The sequence below is a fragment of the Mandrillus leucophaeus genome, unplaced genomic scaffold, assembly GCF_000951045.1.
Source record: "Mandrillus leucophaeus isolate KB7577 unplaced genomic scaffold, Mleu.le_1.0 Scaffold321, whole genome shotgun sequence".
In the NCBI taxonomy this organism is placed as follows: domain Eukaryota; kingdom Metazoa; phylum Chordata; class Mammalia; order Primates; family Cercopithecidae; genus Mandrillus; species Mandrillus leucophaeus.
In genome coordinates this window covers 3751700-3779652 of record NW_012103377.1, presented here as the reverse complement: position 1 = coordinate 3779652, position 27953 = coordinate 3751700, and the positions used below count along the sequence as shown (strand labels likewise).

The 27953-nt window shown below is 34.7% G+C and overlaps 1 protein-coding gene across 4 annotated transcripts in view; it reads left to right on the top strand.

Moving 5' to 3' along the window:
- Positions 1–27953, top strand: part of CNKSR2 (connector enhancer of kinase suppressor of Ras 2) — a 286046-nt gene that overhangs the window by 47050 nt on the left and 211043 nt on the right. For all 4 annotated transcript variants that reach the window (XM_011988030.1, XM_011988029.1, XM_011988032.1 and 1 more), the window contains exons 2-3: positions 14979–15142; positions 21201–21403. In XM_011988030.1, the coding sequence (XP_011843420.1) occupies positions 14979–15142; positions 21201–21403 (367 nt within the window). The remainder of the gene's footprint in view (positions 1–14978; positions 15143–21200; positions 21404–27953) is intronic.

Here is a 27953-nt window from a genome sequence, read left to right as displayed (position 1 = left end):
GATTAAGTTTAATAGTAGATGTACCCTTTGTTTCTGCAGTACTTTTATGCTAAAATTTTCTTTTGTGGAAATTATTTCAGTCATATTTAATAAGATGCACATGTCTGAATTAATATGATCGGCTATACCTTTATTACTATACAGTTTTTTCTAGAATTACCATTTTTGAAGGTAATTTACCTTTTACCACATTTTTCTGTTGATTTTGAATTCTTATTCAGGAGACAATGGATATAGTTCTAAATAATGTATGAAGTAAGTTCTACTTGTAGATCTTTTCCTTAACTTCCTTTACTAAGAGGAGAGTAAGAGGAATTTTAGATAGTCATAGAGGAATAAAATGTCCAAAGAAAGAACATGTGTAGAAAAGCTTCAACTCGCATAGCTAAAATAGTGAACCAAGTGAAGGTGCTAAGCAGGGAGATTAACTCCTACCAAAGATGATTGTTTCTGCGGCAAAAGGCAAACTGGCCACAAGACACTGTTCTACACGTTGAAACTGGAGAAGAGTTTTTCAGAACACGAGTCTGAACACAGCCTTCAGTCGTGGTGGTCTTCTTTCAATGCCTTATATTCTCCCTCCTATCTCCAAGCTGTTGAGTCCTTGCTGTTTTCAGAGTCTAATACTCTTTCCTCTCTCTTTGGCTAGTTAACTCCCAGTCATCTCTAGATGTCAGTTCTTGCCACACTTCTCCCAGAAAATTTACCCCTGATCTCTCTGATGTGGTCAAATCACCATATTATGGGCTCTTAGAGCACCATGCCAGGTACCTTTACTTTCCTTCTATTACTTGTTAGGGTTATTTGTGTGATTACTTACTTAACATGATTCTCTCTCAATAAACTGTTACCTCAGTGAAAGCAGGGGCCATGTCCGTTTCTGCTCACTTTTCTTCTTTATTCCATAGAATAATGCCTGGCTCAAAAATAGGCATTCAACAAACATTTGTTCAGTTAATAAATAAAAGTTGGTATCAGGAATTAGAAAAGCATTGAGACGAGCATCCTGATACTAGGGACAGGAAGGGAGGCATTCCTTAGGAAAATCATATAGAAGTCTGTGTTGTAGAAGAATTAAGAACAGGCAGTTATTGACTTTGGAACCTAGTTTAAATCTAAAAATATCAGGAGCATTAGGGAATCCTGGGACTGAGATAAGCCAAGATTAGATGTGTCCTCAGAAGTAAAGTTGGATCAACAAGTTTTGCCCTTTACAATGGCAAGTCTCTAGCATTGTTCTCATTACCACTTCCTCTTACCTCCCACCTGGAAAACTGTCTCCTCTTGCCCATGGGCAAGTCCTCTTTGGAGAAGATAGTTTCTCCCAGCACCTTGGCAAAGATGACTGACTAATTCTTCATGACACTAATTACTTTAAAATTCATCTAGATGTCATTTAGATACAAAATTCTTTTTTCCCTTGATATGTCTAGCATAAAATTTTCAGCATGTCCTCACTCAATATTTCTTAGATATTAAATGAAAATATTTAAAAAGATAACCGTATTAAGTCCCATCATGATTAGGCAATTTTTTCATGATGAATTAAGATTGGGTAAGACATCATACTGATGACTTCTAGGTAGAATATACTAAATTTAGCAAATCATTGCCACCAGTGATTTTTTTTGTATTCAATAGAAAAGAAAATTGTATTTCTATTAGAGAAGTTTGATTACACATAGATAGACATAGCATTTGTAATCATATATATAATGATAACTTACAGCTGTGGCTTTCACATACCCATATGCCTCCCAAAATGCTTAGGTCTAATTAAAATTTGAAAGGAGCAAATTTAGGCTATTTAAGGTTAATCTGTTGCTTAATTTGTACTTCTTCTTATACTAAAATATAGATAATACAAAATTTGCCATTTTATTTTAACGATTGCATTTTTAAGTGTAAAATGCACATATCATCAAATGTACTATCTTAACCATCTTTAAGTGTACAGTTCACTGGCAGTAAGTACATTAACACTTTTGTACTACTGACCTCAGCATCCATTCACAGAATTCTTTTCATCTTGCAAAACTGAAACTCTTCATTAAACAACAATCCCTATTATCCCTCCTTTCAGCCTCTGGCAGCCCCATTCTACTTTCTGTCTCTGAATTTGATGACTGCATGACGACTGCATGCCTCATATAAGTGGAATCATACAGTTTCTGTCCTTTTGTGAATGGCTTATTTCAGCTAGCATAATGTCTTCAGGGTTGATCCATGCAGTACCATGTATCAGCACTTTCTTTTTAAGGCTGAATAAAAATGTATACACATTTTAAAACATATATACAACATTTTTAAAAATTTTTAATTTTTATGGGTACATAGTAGGTTTGTATATATGGGGTACATGAGATGTTTTGATACAGGCATGCAATGTGAAATGATCACATCATGGAGAATGGGGTATCCATCCCTCAAGCATTTATCCTTAGTGTCACAAACAATATAACTATATTATTTTAGTTATAATAAAATGTACAATTAAATTATTCACTGTAGTCACTCGGTTGTGCTGTCAAATAGTAGAACTTATTCATTCTTTTTAAATATATTTTCATATGTATTAACCTTTTCCACCTGCCCCTCACCTCCCCCCACCACTGCCTTTCCCACCGTTTGGTAATCATCCTTCTACTCTGCTTAATTTTTAGATCCCAAATATAAGTGAGAACATTTGATGTTAGTCTTTCTGTGCCTAGCTTATTTCACTTGATGTAATGATCTCCAGTTCCAACCATGTTGTTGCAAATGACAGGATCTCATTCTTTTTTTATGGCTGAATATTACTCCATTATGTATATGTACCACATTTTCTTTATTCATCTGTTGATGGACACAGGTTGTTTCAAAATCTTGGCTATTGTGAACGGAACTGCGACAAACTGCAGAATTGCAACAAATCCCTATCAAAATACCAATGACATTCTTCGCAGAAATATAAAAAAAAAACCATCCTAAAATTTATATGGAACCACAAAAGACCCAGAATAGCCACTGGGTCTTCTGGGACCCAGTGCAGATATCTCATTGATATCCTGATTTCCTTTATTTGGGGTATATACCCAGCAGTAGGATTGCTGGATCATGTGGTAGCTCTATTTTTAGTTTTTTGAGGAACCACTAAACTATTCTCCATAGTTGTTGTACTAATTTACATTCCCACCAACAGTATACGAGGGTTCCCTTTTCTCCACATCCTCACTAGGATTTGTTATTGCTTGTATTTTGGATATAAGCCATTTTAACTGGGGTGAGATGCTATCTCATTATAGTTTTTCTTTGCACTTCTGTGATGATCAGTGATGCTGAATACCTTTTCATATGCCTTATGGCCATTTGTATGTCTTTTGAGAACTGCCTATTCAAATCTTTTGCCCATTTTTAACCAGATTGTTAGATTTTTTTTTCCTATAGAGTTGTTTGAGCTCCTTACATATTCTGGTTATTAATCCCTTGTCAGATGTGTAGCTTGCAAATATTTTCTCCCATTTTGTGGGTTGTCTCTTCACTTTGTTGACTGTTTCCTTTGCTGTGCAGAAGCCTTTTAACTTATGTGACCCCATTTGTTCATTTTTGCTTTGGTTGCCTGTGATTGTAGGGTATTACTCAAGAAATCTTTGCCAAGACCAATGTCCTGGAGAGTTTCTGCAATGTTTTCTGGTAGTAGTTTCATAGTTTGAAGTCTTAGATTTAAGTCTTTAATCAATTTTGAATTTTGTATATAGCAGGAGATACAGATCTAGTTTCATTCTTCTGCCCATGGATATCCAGTTTTCCCAGAACCATTTATTAAAGAGATTGGCCTTCTCCAGTGTATGTCCTTGGCACTTTTGTCAAAAATGAGTACACTGTGGGTGTGTGGATTTGTTTCTGTGTTCTCTATTCTGTTCCACCGGTCTCTGTGTGTTTTTATGCCAGTACCATGCTATCTTGTTTACTATACCTCAGTAGTATAATTTGAAGTCAGGTGTGTGATTCCTCCAGTTGTGTTCTTTTTGCTTAGGATAGCTTTGGCTATTCTGGGTCTTTTGTGGTTCCATATAAATTTTAGGATTTTTTTTTCTATTTCTGTGAAGAATGTCATTGGTATTTTGATAGGGATTGCTTTGAATCTGTAGATTGCTTTGAGTAGTATGGACATTTTAACAATATTGATTCTTCCAATTGATTAACATGAAATATCTTTCCCTTTTTTTCGTGGTCTCTTCCATTTCTTGCATCAATGTTTTATAGTTTTCATTGTAGAGATTTTTCACTTCTTTGGTTAAGTTGATTCCTAGGTGTTTAACTTTATATGGGGCTATTATAAATTAAATTACTTTATTTTCTCTTTCAGGTTGTTGACTGTTGGAATGTAGAAATGCTACTGATTTTTGTGTGTTAATTTTGCATCCTGCAACTTTACTGAATTTATCACTTCTAATCGTTTTTTTTGTGGATTCTTTAGGTTTTTCTAAATATAAGATCATCTCATCAGCAAATAAGAATAATTTGACTTCTTTCTTTCCAATTTGGATGCTGTTTATTTATTTCTCTTGCCTGGCTGCTCTAGCTAGGACTTCCAACACTATGTTGAATAATGATGGTGGCAGTGGGCATCCTTGTCGTGTTCCAGATCTTGAAGGAAAGGCTTTCAGTTTTTCCCTATTCAGTATGATACTAGCTGTGGGACTGCCATATATGGCTTTTATTATGTTAAGGTTTGTTCCTTCTATACTCAGTTTTTTGAGGGTTTTTATCATGCAGGGAAGTTGAATTTTATCAAATGCTTTTTCAGCATCAAATGAAATGATCAGATGGTTTTTGTTCATTATTCTGTAGATATGATGTATCACATTGATTGATTTGCATATGTTGAACAATTCTTGCATCCCAGGGATAAATACTTGGTCATGATGAATTATGGTTTTAAAGTATTTAATATTACTGTATTCGGCTTGCTAGTATTTTGTTGAGTTTTTTTGCATCAATATTCATGGGATATATTGGCCTGTAGTTTTCTTTTTTCAATGTGTCTTTGGTTTTGGTGTCAGGGTAATACTGGCCTCGTGGAATGAGTTTGGCCGTATTGTCTTCTATTTTTCAAAATAGTATGGGTCAGATTGGTATTAGTTCTCCTTTAAATATTTGGTAGAATTCACCTGTGAAGCCATCAGCTCCCAGGCTTTTCTTTACTGTGAGACTTTTTATTATGGCTTCAATCTCGTTACTTGTTATTAGCATATTCAAGTTTTGGATTTCTTTATGTTTCAATCTTGGTAGGTTCTTTTTGTCTAGAAATTTGCTCATTTCTTCAAGATTTTCCAGTTTATTGGCATGTAGTTTCTCATAGTAGCCACTAATGATCCTTTGAATTTCTGCAGTATCAAGTGTAATGTGTCCATTTTTACCTCTGATTTTATTTATTTGGGTCTTCTTTCTTATTTTCTTAGTCTAGCCAAAGGTTTGTCAATTTTGTTTAACTTTTCAAAATGCCAATTTTTTCTTTTATTGCTCTTTTGTATTGCTTCATTTCAATTTCATTTGTTTATGGTCTTTATTATTTCTTCTAGTATTTTGGGTTTGGTTTTCTCTCTTTTCTGGTTCTTTAAGATGCATTGTTGGGTTGTTTATTTGAAGTTTTTCTTCTTTTTTGATGTAAGCACATATAGCTATAAATTTCCCTCTTAGTACTGCTTTTGCTGTATCCCATAGGTTTTTGTATGTTGTGTTTTCATTATCATTTGTTTCAAGAAATTTTTCAATTTCCTTCCTACCTTCTTCATTGATCCACTGGTCATTTTGGAATGTATTGTTCAGTTTTCATGTATTTGTATAGTTTCCAAAATTCCTCTTGTCATCAATTTCTAATTTTATGCTTTTGTAGTCAAAGAAGATGCTTGAGAGTATTTTCGGTTTTTTGAATGTTTTAAGGTTTGTTTTGTAACCTAACGTGGTCTGTCCTTGAGAATGATCCTTTTGCTGAGGAAAAGAATGTGTCTTCTGCAGTCTTTGGATGAAATATTCTGTACATATCTGTTAGATCTATTTGTTCTATAGTGTAGATAAAGTCCAATGTTTCTTGGTTAATTTCTGTCTGGAATATCTGTCAAATGCCGAAAGTGGGGTGTTGAAGTCTTCAGCTATTATTGTACTGGGGACTCTCTGTCTCTTTAGCTTCATTGATATTTGCTTTTATATCTGAGTTCTCCAGTGCTGGTTGCATATATATTTGAAATTCTCTTGTTGAATTGACCCCTTTATGATTCTATTATTTTGCCTCTTTGTATAGATTTTGTCTTGAAATCTATTTTTCCTGATATGAGTATAGCTACTCCTGCTCTTTTTGGGTTTCAATTGGCATGGAATATCTTTTCCATTCCTTTATTATCACTCTATTTGTGTCTTTATAGGTGAAGTACGTTTCTTTATAGGCAACAGTTCACTGTGTTTTGTTTTGTTTTTAAATTTACGCATCCACTCTATGACTTTTTATTGGAGAGTTTAGTCCATTTATATTCAGTGTTACTGTTGATAAGTAAAGACATTATCCTGCCATTTTGTTATTTGTTTTCTGGCCGTTTTGTGGTCTTCTCTTCCTTCTTTCTTTCTGTTCTATCTTCCTTTTAGTGAAAGTGATTTTCCCCATTTGAAATGATTTAGTTTCTTGGTTTGAGGTTCCCATGAGCCTTACAAATACTATCTTAATAACCATTTTTTTAAGCTCATGAGGACTTAACCCTGTTTGTGCTAACAAACAAACAAGCAAAAAGAAAACTAATAAAAACTGTACGACTCAACTTCATACTCCCACTATTTAACTTTTCGTTGTTTCTATTTAGATCTTATTGTACTGTCTATGTCTTGACAAGCTGTTGTAGTTTTTATTTTTGATTGGTTCATTGTTTAGTCTTTCTACTGATAAAAGGAGTTTACACACCACAATTACAGCGTTATAATATTCTGTGTTTTTTGTGTGGTTATTATTGCCAGTGAGTTTTTTGCCTTTAAATGACTAGTTATTGCTCATAATGTCCTTTTCTTTCTGATTGAAGTACTTCCTTTAGCATTTCTTGCAGGGCAGGTCTCATGTTGATGAAATATCATGACTTTTATTTGGGAACATCTTTATTTCTCCCTCATGTTTGAAGAATATTTTTGCTGTTTATGCTCTTCTAGGGTAAAAGATTTTTTCTTTGGCACTTTAAATATGTCATGCTACTCTCTGCTGGCCTGTAAGTTTTCCACTGAAAACTCTCATTAGATGTATTGGAGCTCCATTGTATGTTGTTTGTTTGTGTTCTCTTGTTGATTTGAGGATCCTTTATCCTTGACTCTTTTGGAATTTGATTATTAAATGCCTTGAGGTAGTCTTCTTTGGGCTAATTCTGCTTGGTGTTCTATAACCTTCTTGTACTTAGGTATTGATATATTTCTCTAGGTTTGGGAAGTTCTCTGTTATTATTCCTTTCGATAAACCTTCTACCACTGACTTCTTCCTCTTCCTCCTGATTAAGGGCAATAACACTTAGATATTCCCTTTTGAGGTGCCCGTAGGCATGGGTTATTGTTTTTTATTCTTTTTTAAAATCTCCTCTGACTGTATTTTCAAATAGCCAGTCTTCAAGCTCACGAATTCTTTCTTCTGCTTGACCAAATCTGCTGTTAAAAGACTCTGATGCATTTTTCAGTATGACAATTGCATTTTTCCACTCCAGTATTTCTTCTTGATTCTTTTAAATTATTTTAATCTCTTTGTTAAATTTATCTGATAGAATTCTGAATTCCTTCTCTGCGTTATCTTGAAATTTCTTTAAGTTTCCTCAAAATAGCTATTTTGAATTCTCTACATGAAATGTCACGTATCTTTTGTTTCTCCAGGATTGGCACCTGGTGCCTATTTCGTTCATTTGATAAGATTATGTTTTCCCGAATTGTCCTAACACTCATAGATGTTCATCTGTTGCTGGGCATTGAAAAGTTAGGAATTTATTATAGTTTTTGCAGCCAAGACTTGTTTGTACCCATCCTTCTTGGGAAGGCATTCCAGATATTTGAAAGGACTTAGGTGTTATGATCTAAGCTGTACCTGCTTCAGGGAGCACCCCAAGCCCAGTGATGCTGTGGTTCTTATAGACTCATGGAGGCCTTCTTGATGATCTTGGACAAGATCTGGGATAATTCTCTGGACTACCTGGCAGAGACTTTTGTTCTCTTCCCTTACTGTCTCCCAAATAAACAGTCTCTCACTCTGTTGTGAACCACCTGGAGCTGTGGGTGGAGTGAGACAAGCACCCTTGTGGCCACCACCACCGTGACTGTGCTGGGTCATACCTGAAGCCAACATAGCACTACGTGTTGCTCAAGGCCTGCTTTAACCCCTCCCTGGCTACTGCCTATGTTCTCTCAAGACCCTGGGGCTCTACAATAAGCAAATGCCAAAGCCAACGGGCTTGTGTTCTTCCCTTCAGGGCAGCAATTTTCCCCAGGCCCTGGGTGGGTCCAGAGGTGCTGTCTGGGAGCCAGGGACTAGCATTTAAAACCTTAGAAGTGCACCTGTTGTTCTGTTGTACTGCGGCTGATCTGACACTCAAACCACAAGATGTAGTTCTTCCCACTCTTCTCTCCCCTTTCCAAAGGCAGAGGAACCCCCTCCCTCCATGGCCACCATCACCACGAAACCACAGTGAGTACTGCCAAACTACCACTGCTGTTTCCTTAAGACCCAAGGTCTCTTCAATTAGCTTGTACCAAATGCTGCCTGGCCTGGGCCTCACCCTTCAAGGACAGTGGGCTCCCCTCTGGCCCAGGGCAGGTCCAGAAATGTCATCCATCTAAGAGCCAAGTCCTAGAATTGTAGACCCCAAGAACCTGCTTTGTTCTCTACCCCCCTATGCATGAGCTGGTACCTAAGGTACAAGACAAAGTCCCCTTTCCTTTTCCCTCTGCTTTTTTGAAGCACAAGGAATTGTGCCCTGTGGTCAACCACAGCTGCACATGTGCTGGGTCTTACCTGAAGCCAACAAGTCTCATAGTCTCACACAGGACCCTTGATGTAGTACTTGGGTATCATTGCTGCTTATTCAGGGCCCAAGGACTCTTCAGTTAGCTGGTTATGAATGGTGCCAGGATAGGGTCATTCCCTTCTGGACAAGGGTATGTCTAGGAATGTCATCCAGGAGCTTGGGCCTGGAAAGGGGCCCTCATGACTCTGACTGGGCCAAGCTAGTATCCAAGATGCAGGATAAAGTCTTTCCCACTCTTCCCTTTTTTTCTCCTCAAGCGGAAGGAAGGAGTCTCTTTTGGAGCCATGAGCTGTAAAGCCTGAAGTTAGGGAAGGAATAATACCAGCACTCTCTTGGCCACTCTGGCTGGTGTTTTAGTATGTTGCATGTCACCCCTATCCACTGTCTCTGGGCCCTGTTCAGCATTAGGACTCTCCTAGGATTTGCAGTCTTTGTGGTCTAGACTGTGTTTCAAGTTCATTTATTTAAATCCTCAGAGCACTTTAGCCCATGGTGGCAAGGTTTGTGGGAACTCATGTTCCAACTGCCAGGACTGACGATTCCGCTCTGGCTAGGGCTGGTTTAAATGTTCCCTCTGTGGGTGGGTATCAGCTGAGTTTGATCTTGTTTTCCTTTCTGCTCTATCAGGACAGCAGTAAGTTCAATGCCTCACAAATTGCTGTGCTCTCCCTCCAGCACAAAGAAACACTCTAGTAACCACCCTACCACTGCCTGGGCTTGAGGGAGGTATGGCATCACTGCTTAAGACTTTTTTTTTAATTTTTTTTTTTTTAGGTTTTCAGTGTCTTTTTCAGTGATACGAAGTTAAAACCAGGTACTGTGAATGCTCACCTGATTTTTGGTTCCTATGAGGGTGCTTTTTTGTGTAGATAATTATTAAATTGGTGTCCTTGTCAGAGGCTAGGGAAGGCAATTAGTGGAGCCTTCTGTTCTACCATCTTGCTCCACCTCCTCCAACATTTTCTTTGTCTACTTATACATCAGTGGACTCTTGGGTTGCTTCCACCTCTTGCCTATTGTGAATAATGCTTTTATGAACATAGGTGTACAACTATCTCTTCAAATATCTGCTTTCATTTTGTTTGGGTATATACCCTGAAGTGGAATTGCTGAATTCTATGGTAATCTTTTTTTTATATTTTTTTCTTTGTTTTTTGGAGAGTAGTTTTATTAGCTCGGGATATAATGGGATCATCACTAGGAGGGCAGGGTATTCCACTGGTTACCATGTGCAGCTGTCTGGGGAGCACGATAAAATTCAGTCCAGGGTTCTGTGCTGGGGAGCAGGGCCTTAAAAAGAAGGCAAATTGTCCAGGGAAGTAGTAGCTGTGAGGGTCATGGCTGGCCTGCTCCACTCTACTGCACTGAATCTCCTGATGCTTTTCAGGCTCCTGTCCATCCTGCATCTGTATGGGGCAATGGACCATCTGGCCTAAAATTTTATCCTCAAGTTTGATGTAGGCCAGGCATTTCTGCTTCTTTCCACTGGACTTGACTTTGCACTCAGAATTCTTCTTCCAGAAACTTGTATACTGGAGCTTAAATTCTAGCCTCACAAAGGTTCCTGCTGGGAAGAGTGTATCCATAGCACTGCTCATATTGGTCTCCCTGAAGCCTCACTGCATAAGTGGATGCTTATGGAATTTAGCCAGGGCACCTGCAGGCCCTGCTCCTAGGCCCTTAGGAGCTCAGCCCTGCCTAATCCCATGGTGCCCAGCCATAGGGCCAGCAGGATCAGCAGCTACTGCATGGGTTTCCCTCAGTCACCCTGGACCTTCCTTCCTGCGCCTTCAAGAAATTTCCTAACCTTCACCGTGGCTAAATCTTGGCCTCAGCTGTCAGTCTCTTCCTGGTCTCCTCCCCACATCCCTGCCCCTGATGCTCTTTCCTACTATGGGGGCCTATTTTCACTTATGTACTTATTTTCTCCCTGGAATTATAAACTGTTGATAGATTGTAACATCCTTAAAGCCAGCAAAGATAAACATGTTTCTATCTTCATGATAATCAGTTATTATTTGGTCTACAATACAACGTAACATTTTTTAAATGTATTTTCAGCCTTACTGTAAGAAACAGTCCAATGGGAACTTATAGTTGTGTTTATCAAAAGAGTTTGTTGAAGGTGTTGTTTATTACATTACACAAGGATTTCTTCCCACAAGAAATCCTTTTTGCTGACTTTAGTGTCAAAAATGGATGGGCATGTTTGAGGTGATGGATATTCCAATTACCCTGTTTTGATCATTATACTTCACATGAATGTATCAGAATATCACATGTATCTCATAAGTATATACAATTATTATATATCAATTTAAGAAAAAACTGGTTGGACTTCTCTGAGAAACTGGCTTGCTGTTATCTAATGAATGTTTTAAACTATTAGTATTTTTCATTTGTATGAATTTTTTATATTTTCATTATTCTGGCTCCCACTTTATGACTAACCATATCTTCCTTTAACCATATTTTTCTCATCTACTTTCAATTTGTATTGCCCTCCTGAATTGTGTGTGTGTAAACAATATACTTAAATGCCTTTTCATGCAAAGCATAATTTAAATAAATACATATTAAACAAAGACCTTAAAGTTTTAAATGGAAAATAGAAAAACATTTCTGGTATAATGACTTTTGGTATGGTACAAACAAACAGTCTAGAGGTTTGGAAACCATCCTTTCCATTCCTCCCTCACTCCTAATTCTGCATAGTCTTTAAGAGCATGGATTTAGAGTCAGATGGACTTGGGTTTAGACCTTGCCTTACCATTTATAAGCTGTGGGATCCCAGGCATGGTCCCTAAATTTAAATTTTTTTATCTGTAAAATCAAGATAATGATATACAGTTCATAAATAATAGAAGGTATTACTATTATTCAGCATCAGTTCTTCTATATAGAATTGATATAAAACTATTGAAAGTGTAGCCTTTTTCAAAATAAATTAGGACAGAGTAAATGAGAACAGTTCCAGAAGAAAATTATCCTTCCTTTTAAAATTTTATTTGGTTTCCGTGAGAATCCTTGTGAAAACAAATCATATACTACTTGTTATAGAGCAACTACTTGCTTGTAGGAGGATGACTGTTAAGGATGCCTTTGAAGAACATAAAGAACAGGGGTTTCTCAGGTCAACATGTATTATATTGGTTTCAGTGATATCTAAAAACTATTTGCAATGTTTCCCCTTTCATTCATTCAAATGCAACTTCAGATTGAATGCCATCTGGGTACTCTACACAGTATTGAATTCATCAAGAATATGCTAGCATGGACTTTAGTCCTTGGTAGTTTTAATTTTTTTTCTGGTAGGTCTAGAAGAGTGTGATTTCATTAGCCAATGTTCTATGTTATTCTTCTTTTTCATTTTAATAACTGTATGTTTCTATCTCCATTTACTCATTTATTTTTGCAAGGGTATGAATCCACTTTATTGTTGAGATGTGTGTTTTTTTTTTTTTTGGTCTTGAGATGGTGTGATATAGTCAAAGTAGGTTAGATTTTGGATCCTCTGGGACCAGGTTTCAATTCTTGGTTTTCCTGTCAGTTACTTACTGTGTACACTTAGAGAGTTACCTAGTCTCACTGACCTTTAGTTTCTTCACTTCTGAAATTGGTATAACAGTAGTCTCTTTGACACCACTTGGCATCTCTCTGTTTACTCCCATCCTCACCATTATCCTGTAATCTTCTAAAGGAATATTCTACATGCAAGGCAGTCACTTTCTCATTTCCCAGTCACTGCTCAATCCCGTAGTCTGTCTGGCTTCTCTTTGCATTATTCTAATACTGTTCTGGCTAAAATCATTGATAATCTCTTAACTCTCAGAGTGCTTTAGTCCTTATCTTACTAGAATGCTGTGCTGCATTTAACACTTGTCTGTCATGCCTTCCTTATTATTACCTTGTCCTCTGATCCATTTTTGTTTTCATTCTTAGATGTTGCTTTGTCTGATCAACCCTCAAGTTTTATGGACCACTATACCTTTCACCCTATACAGTTGAGGGAGATTGGTTCCAGGAACCCCCACAGATACCAAACTCTGCAAATGCTCATGTCCCTTATATAAAATGGTATGGTATTTGGATATAACCTATGAAATCCTCCTGTATACTTCAAATAATCTCTAGGTTACATATAATACCTAATACAAGTACTGCATTCCTTGAGGTCTGTGTCTTATTTACCCTTTTATCTCCAGCATTCACAGCAGTGTGTGACAAATAATTCCTTCATTTTTCCCCTTGTTCCTGACTTTGGAGTCTTCCTTTTAAAATATAAATCCTGTTTAGCTATGTGGCACTGTAATTAGTACCAACTCCATTTAGGTATTCAGCACATATTTGTAATGGTATCAATTTACATGTTTATTTTATTTACAAATATCTCAGTGAACTCTCACACAGATCCATAATGTTGTCTTATAGTTATTAGGCAGGGAGTCCCTCGTCTTACTCACAGACTATTAATCTACCTGCATCTACATCCTGCATCTATCTGCTCCTTCCCTCCTTTTTCAATAGAGATGTACAGTTCTTATCGACATTTAAATATCTTCAAGTCTTAGCATCTTTAAGAAAGAAAAACAAACTCGATATCCTCTTATTTTTTTCTTCTCTTATGTAGCCTGACTGCTTTGAAGATTCCTCAACTCATTCGGTGCTGGCTTATTGCCATCACTGTGAAAACAACTCTCAGGAATGTCACTAGTGACTTTCACGTTGCTATATCCAGTGAGAACATTTCAGCCCTCAGCAGTATACACATACTAATGGAGAATGAAAGAAAAAGCAGGTTGTATAGAGAGGCTACAAAGTAATTCTAGTTACTTTAAGGAAGTTTGAGAATATAGTAAAGACATCTGTGGCCTTATACTAGACCCTGTCAGGAATCACAGTGCTTTTAGGACTGACTCATTTTCTTTCTCAATGGCTGCATAATCTCTCTGTTTGGAAACTTGACTTCCTTTTGTACATCTTTTCTAATTTCGTCTCTGTTTTTTTCTATTTTTTTATAATTTCTGCTCCTCCATAACTTCAGCTGGAATGTAGCCCATTATAGCCTCTGGTCTCCCTCCTTGACATAATGAGGACCTCTTAGTTTCAGCTAATTGTCTCATTTTCTTGGTATTCTTTACTTAAATTTCTAGAGCGTTAGTTTTATTAGTCCAGTTCATCATTTGTATCAAGCCACTTCACAGATGATTGAAACCGACTCAATCTATAGCCTAGCCAATCACGTATGAATTGCCCCGTGTAATCCTGATTTCTACTTTTAGATTTGAGTAAAATCCAAATTATAATGGATTAAGGAATGCATCACAGGTGAGGAAATAAGGGTAAGGGCTTGAATCCAAAGAGGGTGACAGACTAGTGAGGAGCACACATGATCAGTGAAATCAAAATAAGGATTTTGTGTTTTGTTTTAAGATGGCAGAGATTTGAACATAGAATGAGTCAATTAATAGAAAATAGTTGAAACAAAGAGAATTTAATTTTTTAGTTACTGAAGTCATCTTAAGGTGGCAGGAGATGGGACTACAGAGTACAGATAGATAGATTAGCTTTAAATAGGAAAGACACCTCTTCCTCTGAAGTGGGGTTTAAATAAGAAAGTAAGAAGGTGATGCACATAAATTTAAAAATAGGGGAACCTGCCTGTTGGCATACTTTATGAAATAGTCAGCAAGGAGAACTGCACAGACGTGAAATAAAGATTTCCAGTACGTGCTGAGGAAAATTCAACTAGGTACCTGACAACTGTGAGTATGATGACGTGATTTTCTTTTTCACCATAGCTCATATGTAGGTTAAGAAAGGGTGAAGGATTTGGCTAGTTCAGAGTTAAAATAGACTTAATTTGTGACATGGTAGCACTAATGCTTGCTTCTCCCACCCTTCACGTTTGTTTGGTTTGGCCATGTTTTCATTGTGGTCTTTCATACTTGTATTTTGTAGGTCTTGATGACTGTTTGCAGCAGTATATTAAGAACTTTGAGAGGGAGAAGATCAGTGGGGACCAGCTGCTGCGCATTACACATCAGGAGCTAGAAGATCTGGGGGTCAGCCGCATTGGTCATCAGGAACTGATCTTGGAAGCAGTTGACCTTCTGTGTGCATTGGTAAGGACATAAAACTGGTGAAGAGGGAAACTTCCCTTTTCTTCTTTTGTTACTTTTCCCTTTTTTCTTCTCTTCTTTTGATAATTGAAATGCAAATAGAAGAAAAAAACCCTGATAACCAACTGGACCTGATATTTTCTTCCTTCCTTAAATTTTTATGATGTTAGTGCCAAATAACCGTTCCCTGATTGTAACATCTTTTATAACAGTAAGAGTTGGGTATATCAAAACCTTAAGTCCAGAGTGTATGTCTCATAAACAGGACTCTTCATAGATGAACCACTCATGTGCTAGGCTCTCACACTTTGAGAAAGGAAAGAATATTGATGGTTGACAGTGTTATATACATACAGTCTAGACATTTGAAGTTTGACCTATGAACAAGGCTCTGCTGACCTAAACCTACTTAAAAGCATGGCATCAGAAATAGATGTCTAGACCACTTCTAAGTTTGAACCATGTAGCTGTGGTGAATCCTTTCAGATACTGAGCTTTAATCCCTGTACAGTTCTGGGTTTAAGCACCAGGTTTAAAGTCATGTCATTTGGATGCTTCATTATGTGATTGAGCCCTTCTGGAAGTTAACGCGGAAAATAAATTTAAACACCAACTTTTTTTTTTCTGTTTATTGAGCAGTTCCTTAGTTGCAGTCCCCAAAGAAGTCAAATGTTAAACTTCCTTCTTACCCCTTCCTAATGTAATGGATATACATCAACAAGTCAGAAGTACAGATACATTTCAGTTTATGCAACAGATGCTTTCTGGGGAATATAAAGCAAATTTCTGGGTCGTGAATTCTGATTTTCTTCTACATACCGTTATGAAATCAGGAGGTGAGATTCCTTATCAGCAAGCTGAGTTGACTAGTCCAGGAAATTGTACTATTGGGACTGTATCTTTACCTCCTTCCCCTCTGTCCCCAACTGCTCTTCGAATTTTATCCTCAACTACCCTGCTAAGTCTTGTCTCTCTGATCTTCACTGGCCATTCTACATTTTCCTTATGTCTACTGTATTCTTTTCTTTTTCAACAATTACATATTCCTGCTCAAACAGTGCTATCGCTGGGAATGCAAAGATGAAAAAGACGCAGTCTGTACTCCTAAAATATATACAGTCCATTAAGAAAGACAGTAGCCATTAGAAGACAACATAGATTTAAAGAAAATTCCAGGGGAGTGTAGAAGGAAATGAACTCTTCTGAGGGATTCAGAAAGTGTAGGTAACGTATGCATTTGGTCTTACAAGATGATTAGATGTTTGCCAGACAAAAAGTTGGAGAAAAGTTATCTAAGCAGAAGAAATATCATGTGTAAAAACAGAATTGTGAAAGAATATGGAATATTCAGAGAAAATTGAGAATTGTCATTTAGTTTGTGTAGAATGGGAAATGATGAGAAGAAAAGGTAACACCTTACACCTTGTATCACATTACAATTCTTTGCTTAGGTTCTTTTATCCTTTAATTCATGTTGGACTCCTCAAAGGAAGACACCTTTGTTTAGTTCATATTTTTTATTTAGCTTTCTGCCCAGTGCTAAGCTCATAAAAGATGTTAAATTAATGTTATCTTGCTGAATTAAACTCTCTTGTCTTTCTTCAAAGAACCATAATTTTTCTCTTGCCTACACAGCCTTTGACTTTGAGGTTTCTGTTCCTCAAATAAGGAAGACATAGAAAAATTAGCAGATTCCTTTTGTTTCTTTAAGCTATACTGTATTTTCATCTACCTTGTCTTGAAGTTATTCCTTATGTGCATAAATGTTTATGGCAGCTGATGAGAATCAAAGGTTTATTTAGTCACTTATTTATTCATGCAACATATATTTATTAAGCATCAGATATATTGTTTGCATCATGTTATTCTAGAAAGAAGTAAGCTGTTCATGATTTGGAGGTGTAATAATATTTCAAGCTATTAAGCTATCATTTAGTATGCTTCAATAGGGAGCAAAGAATATTAACTGAAAGAGTAAAAACATAAATAAAATATATAGAGAGAGCTTAATGTATGGGCCTTGATTTGTATTCTGACAATACACTTTTTATTAGGAACTGTAAATAAATCATTTATGACAGGATAAGAACAGTTTTCATTTCATTTTTCATGTACTTATAATTTCAGGCATTTTGCATGAAAGATTTGATGTTTGCAATTGCTGGGATTTGTTTCTTTGCAACATAATTGCTTGGTTCATTCATCTTAAAATAATTTATTTTCCAAAAAAATTCATTAAAGCAAGCCTTTTAAGACTCACTCGTATTTATAAAGCAATGTATTATAAAGCTAAAAACCTGCTACACGATGCATTTAAATTAAGAACTCTACAAACCTGCACATTATGCACATGTACCCTAGAACTTAAAGTATAATGATAATAATAATAAAAAAAAAGAAAATGTGGCGCATATGCACCATGGAATACTATGCAGCCATAAAAAAAAAGAACTCTGAATAAAATGGCATTGACATTGTAAAATATGTGGTGCCAATATTAAGTATTTCTAGTTAAGTGGTTAGTGAAATTTTGCCACTGGTGAGGATATAGCTGACGTTACTTTTCTAAAATGTTAAATGCGTATGTTTATTTCTTTCAAATGCTTTTGCATGCATATGATTGAAAGAGAAGGCTGATATGAACTTAGCACAAATTCATTAAGACTTAAATGGCTGTGTTCGATCAGTTCTAAGTCACTACTGGTTCTGGCACATGGTAATGGCCAAGTATATGAACAAATAAGTAACATATACGACAAACACAGCAGCTAAGTACATTTCATGTCTAAGTTTTTGTTTTCTTGAGGTAGTCCTTTTTATACTAATAGTAATACCAAGTTTTGTTATGCATATCCAATAAAAAGCAAATCTGTAGTGAATAAACCTGCATTTTTAAAAAGTTGATGCAGTGCCCTCCGTACCCCTGGCCTAAAGCGAAAGGTGCTTGATTTACTTGTCGATTCTTTAAATGGTAGGTAAGAGTGTGTGATGTACTGGTGACTTACCAAGTCACAACAAACCATCCACTTACATGAAAGAAATAGCCAGAAGGTATCTGTATTGGTAGTAATTGAGAATTGTAATGATAAAAATTAACTTGAGGCTGGGCATGGTGGCATGCCTGTAATCCCAGCACTTTGGAATCCTGAGGAGGGCAGATCACTTGAGTCTAGGATTTCAAGACCAGCCTGGGCAATGTAGCAAGACCACATCTCTACAAAAAATTTAAAGTACTGGCATACACCTGTAGTACCAGGTACTCAGAAGGCTGAGGTAGAAGGATCGCTTGAGCTCAGAAAGTTTAGGCTGCAGTGAGCTGTGATAATGCCACTGCACTCCAGCCTGAGTGACAGAGCGAGACCTTGTATCAAAAAATAAAATAAAATAAATTTTAAAAATTAAAAAATTAACTTCAGAGATCAGTTAATCTTTTTTGTTAAAATAGTAGCACATAAATCTGTTTACATACAGATGAGCTTCTAACCTATTATACTTTTCTAAATTTTTTAAACATGTTTTTGGATTATTAGTGTAGACTAGAACAAGTTTTAAGAATTTCCTTCCCCATCCTCTGCTACATATCTTTTAAAGATTCTTTTTGCCTCTTCATTTCTCTGTCCTCCACATTTTTCACCTCTATTCTGCATAATGTATTTTTAGGAGGTTTCCAAGTTAGATCTTCTGAGAGTATCCTTCCAGGTTTTGTCTGGATGATTATTATATTCCCTAATTATTGAGTCATGAAAAATAATAATTTTAGTTTCTTAAATTTTGAAGACTCTGAAATATTTTTACTTTGCCTTTGGATTTTTATTTATAAGAAGACTAATATTATTTTACCTTTCCTAATAAATCACTTGAGATGCTAGTGTTATATAGAGAGAAATAATTTAAAATAATCTTTTATGAAAGCTAATGGCTACAGAGTGAAATATCAGTTACCAGGTTGATTGAGTAGACTTCTCTCTAATTGTTATAATTTGAACTTCTCTAAGAGATTACTATATTTTGTTGGCAGACAAATGTTTTCTTATTAAAATCATTTATACACAAAAATGAAAAATGCCATCATTTTTTACTTTAGAAAAATGCTTTAACACAGGGAAAACTTCTAAAAATACTTCTCAGTATTTTCATTTACAATTACATTTACAGAAGAAGTATCATTTACAGTTAGTTTGTATAGTTATAAATTGTTCTTATCTAGTCATTAGAGAGCATCTTTTATAAACATGAGAGGATTTCTTTCTTTCTATAGTGACCAGCTGAACAAACTCTCCCACATTTCACAAATAATTCATTCTCAGATGCAGTATAATTTGAATAGAATGTTGTTTTATTTGCACAAGCCAAATCTTTTAACTTGAGAGAAGAATATTACAGTTCAAATTAAGCAGTGAATATTTAACATATTAATACTATGTTATTTTAGAAAAATTTATAACTTTAGAAGAAAGTGTTATTTTAATATGTAAATTCTAAGCAAAAGACAAGCAGACTTTTATCACCATTAAATCTGTAGTGGTAACATACATAACTTGGTATTTAATGTTTAGACATCAGCACCTTCCTCTCCCCTCATTTTGTCTCCACTAAGTTTTCTCTTGTCTTAAATTGCCATAGGAAAAAAGACACCTAAATGTTGTACAAAGTAGGTACCCAGTGGTTGTTGACTTAATAATATAGCTTAATTTATTGTATGACTTAATTTCCTTTTTCACTCTTCATCTTACACTTTGATTTAATTATTGTTACCATGTTTCTGAGAGTAGGAGTAGAATATTGATGCTAAGGAATGTGGTAGACATATCCACTCACAGATGTCCTGGTGACTTGCAGTTCCATTCTGAACTCTGTCTAGTTTAAGTACTGAGTTTTTTAAGCAAAAAAAAAAAAAAAAAAAGAAATCTTCCCATACCTCAGTTTCCCCAACTATGAAAAGGTAAGTCAAACTTAGCCTCCCAGGCCCAAGCAAATCCTTACATTCTTTGGGTTTTGCCATTTTCAGTAAGGTGGTAATAATTTTAACTTTACACACAACTGTAATGTACATGCTGCTAAGTGATTTAATCAAGATTATCCTTGGATAACATTAACCAGCTTTTTTAAGGGGTGTTTTGCAACTCACAGTTAGCTGCTTTACATTTTAATTGTAACTTATGAAAACTTTCCCCAAAGTTTGAAGGGATCCTACAATCTTTTTCTATTTGAAGATAGTAAAAAGGCTTATTATACTTATTCATATAACCCCTTTCTGCAATAAGATATAATAGACAAGATATTTAGGATGAATTAACAAATATTAGTTGAAATGTGAGAACAAAGAAAAGAAGAAAACAAATACACTTACCAAAAAGTCACTGTGATTGCTTTTGGTGTGCTTCATGTTTAGTTGTGAGCTAATATAGCCAGGACAAAAACAAAAATAATTTTAGATTCATAATTTGTATTACAAAAAGGAGAATGTGTGTTAGTTCCCCTGAGGAAGCAGAGTTTTTCCTGATGTCATATTATAAAAGAAACTTTTTATGCATCATTATGTAGAGTACGTGTATTTTTTAATCTGATTTATTTACCTGATTTATTTCTTGCTTTTTCATTTTGTTATTGTTGGTTGTGTTTATTTTCCTAACTTTGGGGAAGCAGAATTATTCCTAGTACCTACATTCCTGACCATGCGTATTGTTAATTGAATATATACTCAAAAATAATTATTGATAATAATTAATTTCACAAGTAAATAAACTTAGGTTTTGGTTTTAAAAAACAAATTTATTATTTCTTACAATCTTGCTATCTTGGGTAGCATAGTTCTAAGATACAATGCCCTTATCTTTCTTTATTCGTGTTAGTACTTAACACATTTTATTATAATTTCTTTATATGACATCTCCCCAAATAGTCACTTAACTGTGGGCTCCACTAGGTCAGGAATCCTATCTAATTCATTTGTAACTCTAATGCTACCCCATTGCCTGTGCATAATAAAGTATTCAGTAAATATTTTCACGAATGAATAAAATTGACTTTAAGTGTATTCTCTCTCTTTTTTATAATTCAGAATTATGGCTTGGAAACAGAAAATCTAAAAACCCTTTCTCACAAGTTGAATGCATCTGCCAAAAATCTACAGAATTTTATAACAGGAAGGAGAAGGAGTGGCCATTATGATGGGAGGACCAGCCGAAAATTGCCGAACGACTTTCTGACCTCAGTTGTGGATCTGATTGGAGCAGCCAAGAGTCTGCTTGCATGGTTGGACAGGTAAAGTCTTCCACGTGTTTCATAAGTGTCCTCTCCTCAGACACCAGTTTGAATATAACATTATTTTGCATTTTCTTGTGAAAGGATTGGACAGGCAAAGGAGTACCAATTAATAAATGTCTAATGATGATTTAGACATTTAGATTTAATACCCCACAATATAGGGGTATCAAACAGATATTAATCCTTTATAAAATTTGATATCCAACTAAGTAGCCAATCAATAATTAGTCCGACAACTGTAAAATACCTTGCTGCTTTATAAGCAAAATCATTATTTGGCTGTCATAATAAAATTTATAAATTTTTGTTTATTATACTACTGCTTTGTATCCTGATGTTCTTTATTCATATTAATTGGTTGTACTTAAGGAAATGACCATGGGGATGCTATAAACTGTTTTAAATAGGTAATTAGACACTGACACCTTCCTAGCATGCCTTGTGTGTCTCCTTGGCCTCACTTCATTCGTTCTCTGTTATTAATTACATTGTACTATTTTGGATATCATAAACACACTTTTAGACTTTTTTAAGTTTAGGTGACTTTCATTTGTTTTGGAACATGTAAAATAGTATAAAAGTCTTGTAATATGAAATGGAAAGGTTAGACTTACATTATATACTGTATGTGGTTAAACATTATAATGTTAAGACACATTGCAACTGTTTATTAAAAAACTAAATTTCTCTTCTTTCAGTTTTGGAATTTTTGGTAAGGGGTATGTACTATGTTTAATAGCTAAATAATCAAATTTAAAAAATGCTCTTTGTCTCTCATAAGAAACTCTGATAATATACATTATCAGAATTCTTTCTTGAATAAATGTCAGTAGGATATCCATATGTGTTCCTACACACACACACACACACACACACACACACACACACATATACACACGCCAGTATTACATTTTGGCATTTTAGAAACATGAGGCCTTATATTAAAAGTAAAGCTTTTGTATTTTTAAGGTGAAAATTGAGATAATTTTCCTTAATTTTATATATACTTATACATAATATAAAGTGATGATACTAAATCCAAATATGAAACACTAAACTATATATTACTAGCTTTTTGATAATTAATGGACTGCATGTTTCTTTTGCATTATAACATTATTAAAATGTAATATTCATAATTGTCTAAACCACATTATCAAGTGTTTAAATTAATTGAATTTTAAATATATACATTCCAAAAGTTATGAATGGTCAGTAAGTAAAATATGGCTTAGTCCTTAAGTACTATTAATATGTTTGTTTTGGTAGGTTTCACAGTAATCAGAAGGCTTAAAGAACACATCCTTGATTATAATTATATCTTCTTTTACTCTCATTTTCCGTATAATTATAAATTTGCCCAGCCTTGATATTTTCATTTAGTAAATTCATTTATATATTTTTTACCCTAGTATTTGTTAGATGGATAAATTGTTAGAGTGAATAGAGAATGTTTTTACTTCTTGATGACAGATATGGCTATTTATAAAATCGCACATTTCCCACACTATAGTAGTCCTTGAGATTTTATTGTACCAATTTTTTTATGGTGGCATTACTTTCATTATGTAATAAAATGCTTTTGGTAAGTGCCAAATCACCTACAAAACACATATGTGCATACACACCTACAAAAACACATAAACACACACACAGTGTGTCAGTGCAGATTTGCTTTAATTTGGGGGATTTAAAATGAACCCTGCAAATGAATACTGCCAAGCATTTGATCTTTAACTTTAGTTTATTCCTTCGATATACAGTACTTTAGTTGAAGAATAAAAATTTTGCCCGTTAAATAGGATTAATTTCATGTTAAGCAGCTGTCTTCATTTTTAAACAGCTATAAGTTTTATGTCATTACAAAATTTTTATTACATTTTGGAGAAAATGTGCATCCACAGCAATATGATTTGGGTTTATTACAGTTTTTATTTTATGTCACTTGAAAGAGGAGAAAGAAAAAGAAAAAATAGGTAAAAAAAAATTTAATTTTATTCTAGATGCTGAACTAGATGCTTTATACATACATATATACTCTCGGCTCATTGAATTCTCACAAAGCAGATATCGTTATCTCCATTTTACATATGAAATGTGAAATAACTTGCCTAAAGTCATTCATCTAGTATGAAAGTTATACTTTGAATCAATTTTTGTCTGACACTGAAGTCCTGTTATTTTTTCGTTCATGTTCCTTTGTCATGCTACACCTTGTTTTGAATGCTGACTAATTCTTGAGGATTTTGAGGAAGGGATGTGGCATATAAACCTTTATTTACATTTTGCTATTTATCTTCAAAAGCTAAATAAGACTACCACTTTTCTGTTTTGGGCCTCAGTATCTGAAATTGCTACATAGAACTTCATTAATAGAAAAGGTTTATTTCGCTGTTTATGGTAAAAGTTTACTGTTTTATCTCATTTTTAACATTAATATTTAATTCTAATTGTTTCTAAAATACCTTTCAAGATTATTCTGTTTTAAAGGGATCAATGAGATTTTTTTTTTATATCATTGAAAAACCTTTAAGTGTTTAAGGCATAATAGTGTGCTAGGAAAATAATATCAATGGAGCTTCCATTTAAGTGAGATATACTTTCAAAGACCAGCTCCTTACATTTCCTAAATAAGATAAAATCTAAGGTTAACACAATTCCGTTTTTTTCTCCTATTTAAAATATTGATTTCAGTGAAACACCAGACTTTCCCAGAGGAATAGTCTCAGAGGTGAATCACAGTTGGTAGCTTTACTGTTTATTTTCAATGCATGATTTACTTGTCTATTTTTAACCTACATCCTACTGTTTTTGACACCTTATATTTCTTGCAGTTTTCTGTGGCTTTGCCAAATCTATCTATACTCAGAAGTTTACAGATCACTACAAGTGTTACGTTGTACAGTAACATTAGTAATAATGTTCAAAATTTTTATTAAACAAAGTTTATTTTGCCTTCCATAGTAAAAGTTTTTTTTCCTTCATTTTTACCAGTAATACCCCATTCTGATAGTTTATAAAATACCTTTTTAAGGCCATCCTGTTTTGATGGGATCAATGAGATCTCTTTATATCTTTGAAAACCTTTTACATATTGAAGGCATAAGAGTTTAAGGTACTAGGAAATTTTTGTTAAGATTTCTTTGAAATTTTTTGTCTTATGTAAGAAAATTGTTAAACTAATTTCTTCTTCCATGATAAGAAACTATAGGACAAATTAATTTTATACCAGGAAAAATATTACAGAGACCAAGAAAACTACATTAAACACTACCAGATAATGTGATTCATTGTTTGGTCTTATTTTCTCTCATGTGCTCATTGCTTCTCACTTGGCACTAATTATTCCAGGGAAGAGCAGTGACATTAGCACTACTATTATTCATGGACTACCCTAAGGTTTCAGCAGTGCCAACCTGAGAAATAGTAAGGCATTCCAGATTTTCCTTATTAACCTCTTAGCTTTCCTTATTAGTTTCTAATTTGTTTAGGATTTCTGAACCGTTAATAACCTTTTTATAAATGTAATGCTTTTGTTTAGCTATCATGTACAAAGAATAATTTCTTATAGGGTCATAAACTTTTGCGCCAGAGAGAAATATAAGCATCGTATTATCTATATGATGATTTAAGGAGTACAGTTGCTTAATTTTTAAGATCTAAATAGGATAATTCCTGTAACAACCACTTAGCAATGATCCAAGGATTTTATCTTTTTTTCTCTTTCTGGCATCGAAAAGCTTTCTTGCTATGAATTTAATTTCCTTTAATTAGAGTTATTGTGTTCTTCTTGTAAGTACCCTGAACTCTACTTGAGGGTTTCTTCAGACTTAAGAACAGTTTCTTTATTTTTGTTTTTGATTTTGTTTTTGTTTTTGTATATGTGTGTGTGTGCAAGCGTGCGGATCATGTTCAGTTATTCTACAGAGATCTATTGTTTTTACTCTCATAGATGATCATTAAGCCATGACTGAGGGATAATCTTTGGTAACCCACAAAGACTGGAATGCCACCTGACCTTTTACCCTTATTTGTATGTAGATGCAGCCCAAATCATCATACCAAACCTTAAAATCTGCTGGCTAAGAATGGCTGTTAGTACAGTTGTATGTGATTTGCCTCTAAGATAAAAACTTTAGGATAATTCTAAATCACTATAAAATAAAATCTGTTTTCCTTAGTATGTGTTTAGATTTTTCTTTTCATTTTTTCTTGAAATTTAATCTTGAGTGAGAAGCTTGTCCTACTTAAAATATGAATGGTCAGGAAAGTGGAAAACATGCCTTGGAATTCAGTTTGCTATAAGCATTTAGTGATCAAATAGGGTTTTTCTTTTCTGTATTTGAAAATCAAGTGAGATTCTTTTAAGTAGTTATGGTAAAACAAAATGAAACAAACATTCTGTGTATCACCTCATCACTTCTTAATGAAATTTTAAGATTTTATAAACAGACTCTGACCTTTTCAAACCTAGGAATCGAAACTCTTTTCTAATCATGCCAGAAGCATTTTTGAATTCTTACTTTAAAATGCCAGTTTTTATGCTTCAATGCAGCAAAAATGGTCTCTATGTAATTTTTTTTTTTTTTTTTTTTTGAGACAGAGTCTTACTCCGTCGCCCAGCCTGGAGTGCAGTGGCATGATCTCGGCTCACTGCAACCTCTGCTGCCCAGGTTCAAGCAATTCTTCTGCCTCAGTCTCCCGAGTAGCTAGGATTATAGACACCCGTCACCACGCTCAGCTAATTTTTGCATTTTTAGAAGAGATGGAGTTTCACCATCTTGGCCAGGCTGGTCTTGAACTCCTGACCTCATGATCTACCTGCCTCGGCCTCCCAAAGTAATTTTTAAAAATAATGATATTCTCCTAGAAGTGCTTATATTTTTCATTAAAAAATATTTTTATTAAGTCACCTAGAAAGCATCCTTGGTCATCATTGTCTCCTTCCCACCTGGCCCAGAGATGCTTAAATTCAAGTTGTTTCTCCAGCTCTCACCTCCCCCAGGAGATCAGGATTTCACTGACGTCCCGAGCAGCCAGTGAATTTAATTTTCCATGAGAAACGACAGAGTTAACCTGTGGCAATAGGAGACCTACTTCATGTGGACCTTTTTTTTCCCTTCAGTTTAACTTTTCTGGAACAGTGTGCTGCGTAGTTCAGCCTGAGTTTGTGCAGCTTGTTAAGACACCTCTTGTGTACACTATGTTGAAGCTCCACAGAAAAGTCATGGGACTACTTCTAGAAACCTTTCAACTGTCAGGCCTGTCAGTCTCATGACAGCTTGTTGGTTGTGCCAAACACTTTATTTGGGAAAGGAAAGCCCAGATTTGAATGGGTGTTTCCCCTGGGCCTTATCCTATAGAGGCATTTGTAATATGGATAAAATAATTTTTCATTTTTGCTCATTTAATTCTATAAATTCTCTTTTGAATGAATTTTGTGTTCTTTAGTTCTCCTTAAAAGAACTTTTGAATTATAAAAATACTTTACCTGTCGAAAAAAAATATTTTTGTTGAGGCCTAATTTATTTTCTATAAATTAACCTATTTTAAGTATACAGTTTGATGAGTTTTAGTAAATTTTGATAACACCTATACAACCACCTTTACAATCCAGTCTTAGAAATCTTCCATTAGGATGGATTTTTAAAAGTTGGTTTCTGCTTACAATTAAAGAGGTTAATTTTTTTACTGAGAATTTTGATTAATCACATTTTTTTCTAATTCAGTTTTTAAAATTCTTATTATTTACGTAAATCCTTTTATTTACGTAAATTATCTTGAAAAAATATACTGGGTTTTGGAGTAGGAGTAGATAAGTTCATGAAAGAGAGCCTATAATACACTGTGGTATAGTCATGCATTGCTAATGATAAGAATTGGCAATTTTGTTGTGCAAACATTATAGAGTATGCTTACATAACCTAGATGGTACAGCCTACTACACACCTAAGCTGTATGGTATATATAGCCTGTTGCTCCTAGGCTACAAACTGTACAGCATGTGACTGTAGTGAATACTATAGGCAATTGTAACACGATGGTAAGGATTTATTCCATATCTAAACCCAGAAAAGGTACAGTAAGAATAAAGCATTATAATCTTATGGGACCACTGTGGTGTATGTGGTCTGTTGTTGACCAAAACGTCATTTTATGCAGCACATGACCGTATATAAAATCATTTACAAAACAATATGTTAAAACCACCAGAAAAAGAAAGGGCCATTTAGTAAATTGTAGTGGGGCACTTGGTTAAGCCTTTAGAAAATAGATAATGATAGAGCACTATTTTTCTTCACTAAAATAAATTTTAGATATATCAGATATCTAAGAAGAAAATATAAATTTACAAGAAAACTAGAAAAAATATAGGCAAAAAATGATTTCTAGATGTGAAAAGACTTTCTAAGTATTTTTAAAATGGAATAAAATACAAAGGAATGTACTGTTGACTACATAAAAATGAAAAATGTAACAAAGTATAAGATGACAAGCTGGGAAAAATATTTGCAACAAACATGAAAAGCAGAGGGTTAATGTGTAA